This window comes from Limulus polyphemus, unplaced genomic scaffold, assembly GCF_000517525.1.
Source record: "Limulus polyphemus unplaced genomic scaffold, Limulus_polyphemus-2.1.2 Scaffold688, whole genome shotgun sequence".
NCBI lineage: Eukaryota > Metazoa > Arthropoda > Merostomata > Xiphosura > Limulidae > Limulus > Limulus polyphemus.
In genome coordinates this window covers 67,867-84,040 of record NW_013666298.1, presented here as the reverse complement: position 1 = coordinate 84,040, position 16,174 = coordinate 67,867, and the positions used below count along the sequence as shown (strand labels likewise).

General features: G+C 29.7%; 1 protein-coding gene across 5 annotated transcripts in view; it reads left to right on the top strand.

The window, feature by feature from the left end:
- The window catches only part of LOC106459971 (ATP-dependent RNA helicase A-like), a 79,089-nt gene that overhangs the window by 31,496 nt on the left and 31,419 nt on the right, over positions 1-16,174 (top strand). For all 5 annotated transcript variants that reach the window (XM_013919645.2, XM_022386546.1, XM_022386545.1 and 2 more), the window contains 6 exons: positions 355-474; positions 4,463-4,534; positions 5,423-5,564; positions 8,890-8,972; positions 11,175-11,331; positions 15,337-15,446. In XM_013919645.2, coding sequence (XP_013775099.1) covers positions 355-474; positions 4,463-4,534; positions 5,423-5,564; positions 8,890-8,972; positions 11,175-11,331; positions 15,337-15,446 — 684 coding nt within the window. The remainder of the gene's footprint in view (positions 1-354; positions 475-4,462; positions 4,535-5,422; positions 5,565-8,889; positions 8,973-11,174; positions 11,332-15,336; positions 15,447-16,174) is intronic.

Sequence of the window (16,174 nt, the reverse complement as noted above, 5' to 3'; positions counted from 1 at the left end):
CTGAAGACAAAACGTAAGAGTGATATAATGCTCTGCTATTAAATTTGGACATCCATAACAAATGTTTGTAGTTATTTGATTCCATATGACTGAAGTGTCATATGGAATATGTTGTGTCCCGTCAAAAGCTAAAAAGAACTTGAACTTTCACTAACCTAGAGTAAAAACAATCCAAAAGATGGAGTTTATTTTCTAAGAAGACGTAATGGCCTATTAGAATTTGGGATTTAGTTTAAATAATCTTACTTTTAAAGCTATTCTTTTTTTACAATATAACTGAAATAAACAAAAAGTAAAATCGAAGCTAGCCGAAATTTTGTTGTTTTAATTGTTGTATTTTGGTTTCGATGTTAGATGATAAGAGAAAGACAGAAGCTTCCTGTATTTTCGTGTCGTGAGGAGATTTTAGCTGCTATTGAAGAAAATCCTGTTATTATTGTGAGAGGTGCAACTGGTTGTGGTAAAACTACTCAGGTAATAATGTCATTGAAGGTTTCATTTCATAGAATTCTTTTAAATAAATTGAACACTATTGTGTAACATCTTGTTCAAAAAGCATTTGTGAAAGTGTTAAAAAATAGTTGATTTGTTGTTAAAAGCATGTTTCTCACAAAAATGCTTGAATAGTTCTGCTAATATAGCAGATAGGAATTAGATAAAATGTTTTCAAATTTAAAACTAATTCTCATCATTAAAATTGCTCATTTTTAAAAATTTTAGCTGTAATATGGAGTTAAGGATGTTATATTAGAACAATGAATATGCATGTCAGCAAATCATGTGACAACCTCAGTCAGTAATGTTGTGGTGGAATAGAATGATTTAGAACTACATTTTCTTATTGTTTGGATTTCATAGGTAGTGTGTGGAATTAAAAACTAATCTCTTTTTGGGAAGGGTATGTAATAGCCTTTTCCAGTACAAAATATTCATACACACAGATCATGAAGATGTGTTCAGATTGGAGATTTAGAATTTCCAAGATGGGGAAACTCTTGTACTTAATAGCAATGATAAACAAAAGAATATGGATCAATTTGGGGAAGCAAGACCATCCAGAAATAGAAGTGCAACAAATAGTACACCAGCCATGTTTAGCGAAGTGCATCATCTTAAATGGGTATTAATGGTATTCCATACAAAGACACACTGGTCAAGTTGGCAGATGCAGTGCTTATGGATTTTTATGTGATTGGACTGTTGAAACAGATGTTAACCCTTTTGAGATGAGTCAAGGGTTAAAGGCCATGTCATCTCGTTTGTTAACTCACATTCAAAATTTTATTAAACTACTATCTAATGAATTTATGGCAATAAGTTTGGTATCAAACTGTAGATTATAGTTCAAGTTTTAGTACTATACACTACTTAATTTCTTATATTAAAAGTAAATATTAAAAAAACACAGATAAACATCAATTTTTGTGTGTCACGTGTTATGTTGAATGCAGCACTGGTTCAAATTAGATGTGTGTGAAGTCAAAATACTAAGTCTATAGGTTCATATGAATTAGAAGCTCAAATTACCAATATTGACAAGCTAGAATATAAAATAAGAATGTCTTTTCTATCTGCTAAGATATTGCTCATGTAATAATACAAACACAGTGGTACCCCACCCACCACTTTCCATTTTTGGAAATGCTCACTTATATACACGTCTATATATGACATGAATAACCAATCAGAAGCTCACAATGTCCCCTAGTGGCTTTCTCAGCCATTTTAATGGGCTTGGATGCCATTGCTTTCTTTTGAACCAATTTTTCAAGGAGGTAGGTTGTGTCTTTAGACTGCTTGAAATTTCATATTTTTTATTGACTAAAATACTGCTCAGTTACTAAGCATGATAAATTATAGTGGAATTCTGTGGTATTAATGTAGTAATTTATGATTTTTTAGTTATTCAACTGTATATATACCCCCCACCACCACAAAAAAAATATATTTTGTTTCATATCTTCCAAATGCAAAATTTTAGAAGGCTTACCAACCTACGTGAGGCAGCAACCGAGTACAAAGGTCTTAACTAGAAGAGATAATTGTTTGCTTTACTTCTTTATTTACTGTTCTGTGTTTTAGGAAAGATAACTTTAAGAACTTATTTTAGAATAGCAATAATCTATATACATATATAATGTATAATAATTGAGATGTGACTGTATTTTACAAAATACTAGCCGACTAAAACACAGCCAAGACAAGTTACTTTGTACAGACCAAAGGTCAGTTTTATGTTATTTGATACGGTAACGTGAGTGCACGTGAGCTGCATCATTGTAACTTCTGTTTTGTTAGCCTGGCACGGCTGAAAGGTTAATATAATAAATATATATAAATGTATAATGTTATGAGATTTAAGCTATTTATTCTAACCATTTATAATTTGTGTTCATTCTAGAGTGAAAGAGGCATAATTATTATTTATTTCCTAATTTTTTATGGTGGTTGTGGGATCGGTCATATCTGCTGAACCCGTACAGAGATTAATTACTGAAAATAATGGATAAAATACAAAGTTTTTTTTCTAAGAAACATTTGATAATTATCTGGACATTATAAAGATTTTGCATGTGAATTTGAACATTTTTCTGATGCATAAAAGTATTTTTAATATTAAAATGAAAAATTACTTTGCATGATAGATAGGCAACATTCAAAAAGAAAAAAAAAAGACATGGGAGAAACATTGCTTTACATACCTTAAGACTTAATAAAAAATTTATATTTTGTGTATGAAGTCATTGTAATGTTTACTGATAATCTGCCAAATTTCCTTAACATTTGGTTACTAATTTAAAAGTTATAGCATGAAAACTATAACAAGACAAAATGGTTACAAGGTCAGTCCCAGGGATCGAGCACATGCTGAAAAGAGTTAAGAAACCATTTTTCTTGTATACTAGATGAATTATGATAAGCTAGCAAGGATAAATGGTATGCTTTGGACGTGACAGTTTTAAAATGGGGTCTTTTGCAATGGAAACTATGATAGAGCATGATTGAACATGGTGACATAGACTATATTCATGGTGAGACTTCAAGATCATTTTGATACAAAGTTCTCATCCCTCTACAGAACATGTTATTTTAACCATTTCCAGCTAAGTTTTTAATATTATACCTATTATATTTTTATGAATAAACATCACCAAATCTGAAACAAACCTTTTCAACACATGGTATAATATTCATCATACCTTTTGAAATATAAATTTTATTTTTTATCAATTTATCATGTATAAAACAATCAAAACCACTATATAACAGCTGTTTACTATGCTGCATGTGTTATGTAACAGTTTAATTGATAGCTAGTTTTGATACATATATCATAGTGGATCAAATGATGATGTATGCTAAGCCATATTGTTGAAATAAATAGTGCAATACAAACTGTCTAAAGTATTAAAACATATATAGATATATAGTATTTATTTCTATTTTATATGTAGAACTTATATATGTCTGCTTTTGAAATATTTAAGTAATCTATTCAACAAGACATATCTTACATTTGACCCAAGGTGAAATATGATCCTAACATTGGTTGATGACCTTGAGTTAAAATACTAAAGTTATACATAACATTATCTGCCAAGAAAATTACTTATGTAGAATAAATAAACACATCAGAATGCTTTAACTAAATGACAACAAGCAGTCTTAATAAGTGTTGAGACAATTTGAGGTGTTTTAAGAAATTTTAAAGTCATAAGGAAAGATTAAAAAACAAAATCTCAAGTTTCAGATGTTAGGATGTTTTCATCTTCAGAAACAAGAAAGTTGCAAAAAAAACATGTAGATAATTTTACAATTCTTGTCACCAAGTTCAAATATTCACTGTTTTCGGACTACTTCAGATAAAAATAAGCATTTCCACCTTTTTTTCATCAACTGACAATTTGTATTTTTACAGATGGGAAATTTAATTATTTCCACCATCTGAATATTTCCAATGGGAGACCAATAACTGCCAATTAGGACTATCAGTTTTGATTACTTTTTTTGATTACTTCATCCAAAATAAGTGTTAATAAGATGTATATAAAAAAATTTGAAATCTTATCATTTCAGTAATAATTTTATTTTGGAGGAAATTTGTGGGGAATTATCACAATTTTGCAAAATTTGATTTCACAAATTTTCTACAAGTACTACCTGAAATGCTAAGACTGGAAAGAATTAGTATGAATCATTATTTTTTTTATATTTTCAATTACGTGTATATTCATCTTGTTATTAACATAAAAGTATTTTGTTCATTCTTGAAATGAATTACGTATGATTTGATATATTTCGGAAATTTTTTCATTGATAAGAATTCTAAGACAAATATTGTACTGAATTGTTATTGATTAACTCAAAATTTAAGAATGTGCAAGTTGTATTTGAAATACATGGAACTTAACCATTTTGAAAAGTAGCAACTCTCAGTGCATTAATTGATCATATTTTGTAGGTTCCTCAGTACATCTTGGAGAGCTACACAAGTGCGGGTCACGCTGCAGAATGTTGTATTGTTGTGACTCAGGTAAAGCTTCCAACAATTTATTCCAAAATAGAAATCAGTGTTTTATTTTTCTTATGCCTAGAAAGAAAAGTAGGGTATCGTAAGTGTTTCCTACTGATTTAAACAATGTCCACATAAGTTAACTCATCTAAGTTAACTTATCAATTTCTAATTTTGCACCTAGTATAATGGATAGGTACTACCTGCTGAACTACATATTTTAGATTTTTTTTAAATAAATTATCATTGATACTTGGCTCCTTGCCATTTTTATTTATCATAATCAAATAGGTTAAGAATAAACATTTGTTTCTGACATTTATTAAGTTGACTAGCATCAGTAGCTTCACCAAGGAAAGAAAGTTTTGATTTCCAGGTTCTTCAAAATCAGATAACTGATTTCTGTATTCTTATGGTAGTTTATATACTTGTCAATGAGTACAGAAATTTAAATTAATGGTTGGTTGTACTTTTTTATTCAGCTGGAACACTGTTAAAATTAACAGGGGGCACTTCCCCGAGTAACTTAAAAAATCTTGAGTTGATTTTTCAGAAATTAGTAAATGCCAACAATTAAATCCTTTGACAAAGACGAACAAACTTGAGAATGGCTATCATTGCCAAACAAGAATAGAAAGAATTGTTATTTCAATTGAAAACTATATAAGGATACATCATTAAAATATTTAAGATAATGATACTTCAGATTCTTTTTGTCAAATAAATTAGGATAAGTCACAGTCACTTTAATTTTTTTGTGATACAGTATTCTCTGAATAATAATGTATCAAACAATTTTGTTTTACCAAAATTCTTTAATTTTCAGATTGTGTTTAATTTGGAAGCATTAAAAAATTTTTTGACATATAATTTGACTGTAATTTTTTGTAAATTTGTACATTGGTTTAGCCTCGACGTATCAGTGCAGTATCTGTTTCTGAAAGACTAGCAGAAGAACGAGTAGAAACCATAGGATACAGCTGCGGGTATAGCGTTCGTTTTGAATCGGCTCTTCCTCGACCATATGGCTCAATTTTGTTTTGTACTGTAGGTATGTTGATAGTACATGCACAATTGAAAATCCAATATACTTATGATTAAGTCTTTATGAAATAGCATAGAAAAAGTAGAGACTTAAACATGTGGTGTTGAAGTGTTTTTTAAAGATTATTTATAAATTTAAATACTTTAAAAGCATTAAAAAATAAATGTTTGTTGGTGTAGAAAATCAAATCAAATTGGTACCTAAGTATTAACTGATATTTAATTAAGCCTTCTAATATGGATATTCCTGAAAGTAACCATAAAGAAGTTATACTGTAACTTTTTAAAACATACATATATCTTCAAGACATTTTGCAAAACATTTGTATACAAATTATCAGATTTTTAATTAATTATTTGTCGTTTATTTTTTCAAAAGTTATGTTGGAAAGTAATTTTGATTTTAATATTAAAAATACTTTTATGCATCACAGAATTTTCATATTTCACATGCTAATTCTCTGTAACCTAATATCCTCCAGATAATTATCAAACATTTTTTATAAAAAAAAATACAACTTTATATCATATCTGTTATTTTCACTATTGTATCTCTGTCTGGGTTTTGTCAAATCGACCAACTATGTAACCACCATACAAAAAATAGGAAATAGATATAAATTACACTTTTTTCATTCTAGAAATGCTACAAATTATAGCACAAAACCACAAATGTTTTGTCTAAATAGCTTAAAAATAGCATATATAAAAATTTATTATTTCATTCTATTGACCTTTCAGCAGTGTCTGATTAACATTATGGAAGCTGAGTGACATAGCACATGTGCACTCATGTTACTGTATCCAATAATATAAAACTGGCCTTTACAAAGTCTCGGCTGTGTTCTAGTAGACCAGTATTTTCTTAAATACAGTCACGTTTTGGTTTTAATACATTATATATGTATATACATTATTACTATTTACAAGTAAGTTCTTATAAGTGTATTTTTCTTAAAACATAGAACAGTAAATAAAGAAAGCATAGAAAACAATTTCTTCTAGTTACAAACTTTGTATTTGTTTGCTGCTTACTGTAGGTTGCTAAGCCTTTTCAATTTTTGCATGTGGAGAATGTAAAACAAAATAATTTTTTTAGGTTCCCTTCTTCATTTTGAAATAAAAAATAATAAATTACCATATAAGTACCACAGAATTCTACTATAATTTATCAGACATAGTAACTTAGCCGTATGTGGGTCTAAAAAAATGATTTTTCAAGCTCATTAATGTCTCACCTTACTACTTGGAATCTACTATGAAAAGAAACGGTTTCCAGCATAAATACTTCACAGAGTAACAGAGAAACACATGGGGGACATTCTAAGCTTTCGATTGGTTATTCATGTGTCATAGACAGAAGTAGGTATACATAAGCATATCCAAAAATGGAAAGAGGTGGGTGGGTTCACTATGTTTGATTCACTAAATGTAGCGATATCTCAAATAGAAAAGATATGAGGTTCTTAATTTGTAAGAAACTATAGACTTTGTATTTGGACATGATAAACATCTAATTTGAACCAGTGCTGCATTCAACATAGTATGTGACACACACAAATAGATATTTAGGAGTTATTTTTAATATTTGCTTTTAAATTAAGAAATTAACCTCCTCTGTCTGGGCATCATTTACTTCACATGTCATGAAATTTTAGTGGCTTTCATTCAAAATTTTATTAAACTACTTTTTGTTTATGTTATACCAATTTTAATAGTATACAAGTTTTAAGTTTTTAATTTTATAGGGCAATATTAAAACAAAATCCTGAATTTCTGCTAGTGTGAAAAATGTGACATATTTTCTCTAGGCATCCTCTCTCTCTTCTATTTTATTCACCACCTCTCCAACAAGTACGAAGTAATTACTCATTATAGAATCGTTAATTGCTCAGACAAACCATAATTTTTATAGCTTTCAATTTTGTGTAGTTACAGAGCCATCGAATAGAAAATAAGACCCCTCTTGCCACACCCACCTCTCACATCCTTTCTCTCAGAATTTGTTAGTAGTTGTCTCTTAAGTTTAATTCTGTATTATCTATAACCAATTGAAAGCCAAGTTTTTCATCTATCAAATGATGTATTAAATTACATTGTTTTCTGAACAGAGAATTGTCAATTTCACAGTTGGTACAATCTTTGTTCCCATGGGAAAGATAATGACTAGATTGGATGAATTTTTTACAGTTTTTGTTGCAGAGCTAGAAAGCCAGAAAAACTGTGATAGTTATGGGAAGATGTCTGCTCATTGCATGTTATTATTCTATGTTATTTGGTGCATTATTTAATTAAATAAAATTATTAATGCATTACTACCATTAGTATAAAAAAAAAATTGGGTTAAGTGTCACTGACAGCAAAAAAAAAGAAGACAACCCGGGTGAGCACTTTATTTCTTTTTTTTCATGTTTATTCTTTATTTATTATTATAAAACTAACTAAATTAAGGGTCTCTTTAGATTATTTAAGGGTAGATTAGGTAAAATAGATAGTAATAATGTGATAAAAATGTTTCAAGAGGCATACATGTGAGCAGCTCTTGGGTAATGTAATTTGCTAGCGTAATGTAAGCTGTGCGTTCCCTGATTGATTTACAACTTTTAATGCCACAGACACAGTTTAAGGGGCAATGAAACAATAAAATTTAATTATAAACAGATGTATATTGTTATGAACTTAGAGCTACTTAGGATAAAGAAATGTAGTTTCATGTTACAATTTGAAGTCATTCTAGAAAGAAAAGAAGGATTATTCAGATTTATTTTTTTATGGTGATTTCGAGGTCAGTCGAACTGACCAATTCCATTTTGAGATAGATTAGAGAAAATAACAAAAAACTATAAAGATTTACTGGAAAAAAACGTTTGAAATGCATTTAGGAGGTTTTAAGGATTACACAAAGGAAATTTGAGATGAAGAAACATAGTTATAATTTCAACATGAAAATTACTTTGCACACGGACTATTCAAAACAAATACTCAATATACTCATGGATAAATCTTTAATTTACTAAAAACATTTCACTAAAAAATATGATTTTATATTAACTGAAAGACTGCTAAATTTTGTGAAGATATACAAACTATATTGAAAGTTAGAAGTATTAGATCTGTAATGACTTTAATCGAGTGCAAAGAGGTCACGTAGTTGGTCATATTGACCAAGCCAGTGTTGAGAGAGTTAAAAAATCCTTTGTGACATTGGGAAATCTTTGAATGAAGACTGACAAGATTGAATCCTTGAAGAGAGATGGATGTTTTTCAAGTGTATTTTAAAATCTCTTTAATTGTATTGAAAACGTTTTTAATACTGGCTTGTTCTTACTCAGGTGTCCTCTTAAGAAAATTAGAAGCAGGTTTGAGAGGTATTTCGCATGTGATTATTGATGAAATACATGAAAGAGATGTTAATGTAAGTATTGTTGCCATTTGTAGTGGTAACTGATACATTATTGAATATTATTTCTGCTGTTTTTTATCAAGTCATATCTTGTGTTCTATTTTGGTACAATTTCAAAATGAAACTGTGACTGTCTAATTGTGTGAATGGCTGTTATGCTGCTATTTGAAAACTATTAATTTTAATAAGTTGAAAATTTTCTCTTAAAATGGTGTATTCATGTATAGCAGTTTGAGATTGCAAGATGAATTTTAGGCTCAAACACCTACATATTGAACATGTGTAATCCAAGACTTACATCCCAAAGTTCATAATGACAGAAGCTATGTGCTAGTATTCTTAAACATGTTCCTTTCAGTGTGGCACAGTAGGGTCTGACAATAACAAATACTCCTGTGCTTTTACCTCAGACAGACCAGTAACAGGGTCAGAAGACTGTTATTTTTATCTGGTTTCTGACACAATTTTGAATTCAGAGTAAACCTGAATAAAGACTAATTTCAATACATGTTAACGACGTGGAGAAGCAAAATGTTGCATTGTCACTTGTGTTGACATTTCATCATCACAGGATTGCAGTGTCCATAACTTGTGATCTCTCAAGTCAGGGACAAGTATGTTCTTTGCCCAGTAATGTAGTTGTCACTTAAGTGAAATAAAGGGGGGCAACATACAGTTTGTCCTTTTGTTTCCAATTTTGTGTTGTATCTAGATTATTTTGAAAATATAGTGTTTTTTTATATTACCTATCGTACTAGCTACACACACATTTCGTAGCAGACAACTTAATTTAACTTACATTTACCACCATGGAACTTTGTGTAAGAGTTTTATGATAATACCTTTGTAACATCCTGATCATAGAGGATGATCTGAAGCTACTTGTAGCTACAGATAACTGAACCTTACAATCAAGCCCGGTGGCAAAGGGGCTTAAAGGATCAGCCAGATTTGGTCCCATGAGAACTATGTATTGAAATTATATTGGTATCATGTTCTGTCACACCATGAAAGAATGAAGTGAAATACTACTCATTTGATGGAAGGACTGCTTACATACTCATGAAACATACCACTTAATTGAAGAAAAATACTTAAGATTGGAGAACATAATTTGGTCATAAAATTACTTAGTCACAAGATTTCCTTTAAAAAATACTGTTAAACTTCGTATCATCATTTCTTACATAATCTGTTATATTTCGTTAATATTTTTCTGGCTATATTCGGTGGATTAAGAAAACCATTATTTTATTTTGAGGTTGTCTTGTATTTGGTGTCATTTTGAAAGACTGGGACTTTTATGTATAATATTTCTTGTGTGGAGTGGAGCATTGTGGGACTTTGAGCCTTTACCTTTAAAAAATTTCAGTATTTTCACAAATACTTTCAGTGATTTTTTTAACTTATTTTTACAAAATTTATGTGAAAACAAAAAGTAAGCTTTTTACAAATAGGGCATCACATTTTCAGTTTCTTAGTCTAATAACTTTTATTTGTTGATCTGAACCATTTTTTATTCATTAAAAACAATCTAAGCAGTTTTTTTGGGGGGGGAGATTATAGATTCAAATAAATAATTATCAGCAAAGTAGTATTTGTGTGATTTATTAGGAAAGTTATCCATTTGAATTTAAATCTTCATTTTTTTAATTTGTAGGAAATATTTAAATAAAATTTTTTGCTTCCCAATAAAAAGTTTGTCTTGATATCAGCTTTAAAATTTCACTTACTTTCGTGATATTTTAAGTATTGCTTCTGTTAGTATTTATAGGCTGAGCTTGCTTGAAATGAAAATTGAACAGTTAATAGTTTGTGACTCATTATTTAAAAAAAATGCTTTGCACTGTGGGTATGTAGGTGTATTTAAGCTAGAAACTGGGTTTCAATATGTGTGGTGAGCAGAACACAGCCCATTGTGTAGCTTTGTGCTTAACTAAACATAAGCAACTAAGTATTATATTTGATGGTGAGATCCCAACAATAATTAAAACAAGAGTTGATGGTTTAGTGCTGACCAGCTTCTTTCTCTGTAGCCTTATCAGTTCAAAATAAGAGAAAATTATGTGTAGATAGGCTTTATAGCTTTGTGCAAAGTTCTGAAGCAAAAAAAACAATCTGTAAACAAGTCTTATTAATTTGTAATTTACAATTACTGCCATTATTGAGCTCATACAGAAATGTGTAGGAACATAATAAATTTTTTATTTTCAGACTGACTTCATCATGGTGGTTATTAGAGACATGGTACGAGCCTTCCCACAGATGCGTATTATACTTATGTCTGCCACGATTGACACTTCTCTTTTCCAAGACTACTTTCAAAACTGTCCAATCATTGAGGTACTTGGTCGTTCTCATCCTGTAACAGGTAAGTTATTTCAAGTTAACATAACTGAGTATTTAAATAAACTACTGCAAAGGAAAAGCAGTGAGAACATGGAAACAAATAGTGATAGCTATAAACTTTAAATTTATCTGATGTACCTTGTCAACAGTTATGTTGGTTATATAAATTAATAGTGATATCATCTCTTTGGAAAGTCTTAACTTATTAGCAGTATTTGATATTAAAATATTGAAACAGTTTTATGTACTAGCCCTGAAGAAGCCATAAAGGCAAAACATAAGTTAAAATAAAAGTTCTCTTATATTTATCTGGAATGTAAAAGTCGTTTTTGTAACTTGATTATCAAAATGTGTAAATCCCTCCAGTATGCACTAAAAATTTTGAAAGTTATTATAATAACAGCTGAAGTAATTTCAAGTGTATAGTAAGTCTTGCATTTTTTAAACTAACCTTGTTGTTTTTCTCATAGACCACTTCCTAAACACAGTACATCATTTGTCTACTTTAAATTTGTATTCATTTGTTTACATGTATCAAATTATATTAATATAGTAGTATAAATACTTAACATGTGCAAATGTGTATATAAACTCATGTATTTTATATAGAGCCCATCAAGAAAGGGTTAAAAAGTATATAATAAAACTAAGCTTTAATCTCAATATAGAGATCATAAAACCAGCTGAGTTACAACATGAAGCCATTATAGTTTATATACTAACAAGTGTTTATAGCTTAACTCCCGTCAAATATCGTGCTATGAGTCTTTATCATTGAAAATGCCTAAGCTTGGAAAGGATGAACCTTTTCCAGACATCATTGTATTACCAAGGATAACTTCAATCGTTCACGTTATAAGTGGCTGAATAGAAGTTTCCAACTAGATAAATTTATTGTTGCATTTTGGCTCCACTTTGTCATATATATACATATAATTTAAGGACAACAAGAGTCATGTTAGCTTATCTAGACTGTCCTATTTACTATACTAAACTCTAAAATTAAAATAAAACACCCAGAACCAGCTGTTAAATTTATTCACATACTTATCTAGCCTTCCTTTAAGCTCCCTTAAATTACTTACATCTTTCACATCCAAAGGCCAACCACCCTGTTAGAAAAGCAAAGCTGTCTCAGCTGAAGATAACTCCTGCATTGCCAAAAATTGTATTTATGTCTCCTAGTCTTACCATTCTCACCAAAAGTAAGAAAAGAATCATGCATAACAATCTTAACCCTTTTGCCTCAGGCTTGTGTAATTTGCAGAAAATGTCACGAATTTCACTTGTGCAACAATACATATGGTAATCTGAGATTTCGTAACGTATTCTCTCAAAAACTTATAAGATTTTGTTAAGGATCATAAATATCTTGTACATAAAGAATGACATTATTTTAATTAAGTGTTTTTACTAAAAATATGTTATTTATCTATTTTAGTTACTTGCACTCAAACTCTTAACAAATCGAGTGCAAGTGATTTTTCATTTTAAGTGTAAAAATATTTTTCTTCATCTTATAGTTTCATATTTTATTTGCATAATCTCTAGGACCTTCTAAAATAATATCCTAAGTTTTGTAAGGTAAATGTTTATATTTTATTTTTCATTTTCTCCACCATATTAACTCTAGCTGTTACCATCAACATACAGTGCAATGAAATAATTAAAATTAGGAAATAAAAAAATTACATGCCTTTTGATTATTTGTAGAATATCTAAAGATTTTCCTTTTGTTAAATTTGTAATTTCAGGTATTTTCCTTTTCATATATAGTTAATTTTTGATGTTTTATTATCCTTTCTTGTCCTTTACCACTTAGTATTGATCTTGACATTAGTCAACAGTGCCCTCGTGGCATATTACAGAGTCACTGGCAGAAATGTGCAACCCTTTGGCAAAATTCTCATGCACTGAGTATTATGAGAAGCCTTGAGAACTGATGCAAAGTATGATGTATATTTAAAAAATTTAAATTATGCATTTTAAAACAGCTAATACATAATTAACTAAAATATAATAGTAAGACCTAAATACAATTTAAACTGTACCTCTAACTATAACATATATATGTAAGAAACAACCATTAATGTTATAGTTGATCAAGAAGCCAACAGTACTACAGCAAGTTACAACTGTTTTTACCAATTTCAAAATAACCAATGTTAGAGCTCTTTCTAATGACTATACATGTGTATGTAACATGTATATATAGGCTATAAAGGCTTAAACAAATTGTTGAAGGTGGGCGTGGCACCTGTCAGAGGTTGAAAACATTTATGACTTATTTCAAATGCATTCATTTAGTGAACTTTGAAATGTATGAGTCAAAAGGTTATGTTAGCATCTTATAGTCCAGACTCTAGACGTATATCTACACAGCTGCCATTGTATTATTGAAGATACAGAGTGCTAAAGTAGAGAATTTTCATAGCTCGTTCGTCACGTGACAATAGTTTTTTAAAGGTTTCTTTTGAAATAAAAGATTTAAAGCTTAGGTAACGTAAATCTTCGAATCATAACATACATTATAATGTTAGTTTCATTCACATTCATTGATAATAAATGTGATTAATTATATTTTGAATGTAACACAATGACTTGTGCAGAAAAGAATTTAAAGGGGCACCCATTGTGAAAGGGTTAAACACATCAGTCAGATCCCCTCTAATTCTTCTTCCTTCAAGAGAAAACAATTTCAGAGATCCTATTCTATCCATGTATGATAACCTCTTTCTGAGGCACCATCCTAGTAGCCCTCCTCTGAACCCTTTCTAACAATTCAATATCCTTCCTAAGATAAGGAGTCCAAAACTGAACATGGTACTCCAAATGTGGCCTAACTAGTGACCTATACAATAACATTATAACCTCATTAGACTTGTATCTATTATTTCTGTATGAAAGCTAAAATCCTATTTGCCCTGCCACTTGCAACAGCATATTCCTTGGATGGTATAATAGACTGATCAACCTAAAAACCAAGATCCCATTCTTTCATAACAGTATAAAAGTTATTTCCATCAAAATTATGTTGAAAGTTCAATTTCTGATATCCAACATACATTACCTTGCATTTATTATAAGTAATAGCCATTTGTCATTTATTCTACCAGCTCACCCAATAATACAAATCATTTTGTAAAGCAGCAGCATCTTTCTCAGCTTTAATATCATTAGCTAATTTAAATAATTTGTTGTCCATTCCTTCATCTATATAATTGACGTAAATAAAAAAAAAAGCAAAGTTCGTAACATTGAAACCTGACGTACCCCACTTGTGACATTAAATTGTTACATGATAAAGCCCTTCTTTTACTACAAGAGCTCATCAGTTCAGCTTGATTCAACACAAAGTCTCAGTCTTGCTGGAACAATGTACTGATTATATTAAATTTATTAGTAACTCCTTAGTATTCTAACACTAGTAGGATGTGTGAAGGTTTATTGAAGTAATTTAATGACATGTATGTTGAACTTATCGAACATTAAATATGTTGTCACTACTAATAAATAAGTTTCACATCTACATGTTTAATGGAAACTGTGCACTGTTACTGCAATTATTTCTTATGGTTTGAAACTGTACATCAACATTTTCATATGGTAAGAACTTGATAATTAAGGGTTCAATATAGAGGCTGTTAAAAGTTTTTTGAGTTTTAATAAATAGAAATTTTGGTTGGGTTGTCATTAGCAAGTTTTTCTTTTAGACATTCTGTTACAATGAAATGAACTTTTTCATTTAAGTGAAGCTGCTGTAAAAATATTACAAATAGAAAGAAATAATGAAATCAATAAAGATACGTTATAGGCTAGATTTTTGTTTCACCACTTCAGCAAATCAGTTTTGTAGAATCACATTAACCATTTGAAACTGATTTTAACATACATGTCTTTTCATGCATATTTACACTTTCATTTCTATGAAACCCTTCAATTTATAATGCTTTCCATGAATAAAAAAAACAACAATAACCTTGTTTAGAGATTTGTTTTGATGTGTCTTTTTATTTTAACTTTTAAGAGTACTTTTTGGAAGACTGTATCCAGATGCTAAGTTTCACCCCTCCTCCAAATATGAAAAAGTCAAAGAGCAAGAAAGATGAAGATGGTGTTGATGGGGATGACCAAGATGTAAGTTTTTGTGACAGAAAATTTGGTTTCATTGTATTTTTTAATCATTCTTTAAAAAAAAAATTAAAATGTAGTACCTAAAAGATTATTAAATTAGTTTTAATATTAAGAAATAACATATGACAATAGGTAGTTTATTTAACCTAAATGGTGAAGCAAGATTAAGATTATTAAACAACCAGGTTGTCATCATATAAAAGACTGGTTAGCTTAGATGTTATTGATTGATCTGTTTATTGTTGTTTAGTTTTGTTATGATATGAGTTAAAAGCAGACGATTGTAGGAGGTTTTGATTATAATTCATTGATGTTGAGACTATTGAATGTTATGTGCAATACATTGACGTTGAGAATATAGAAGGCAGACAGATGATTAAGTGATAAAGATATAAATAGTGTGAGACGATCGGGAAGCAGCAGACAGACAACAATAGAAAAGAAGATAATTAAATTAATTTTATTCCATCAAAGTGTGGTTTTAAAGTAATTGAATCATCCTGAGTGCAATTTGACAAAAGGAACAGATCTTCAAAAGAAAGAAGACCAAACAATTATGGTAACTTGCGCCACAACTGTAAGTGAATCACACACAGCATACTAGTGTGACAATAATAAAGAAGATAGTTTAGCTTGTCAACTGAAATTCTAAAGTAATTGAATAAGCCTAAGTGGACTTTTGACAAGGAGAGAACTACATATATAATGTTTACTATATGCTTGTAATCTCT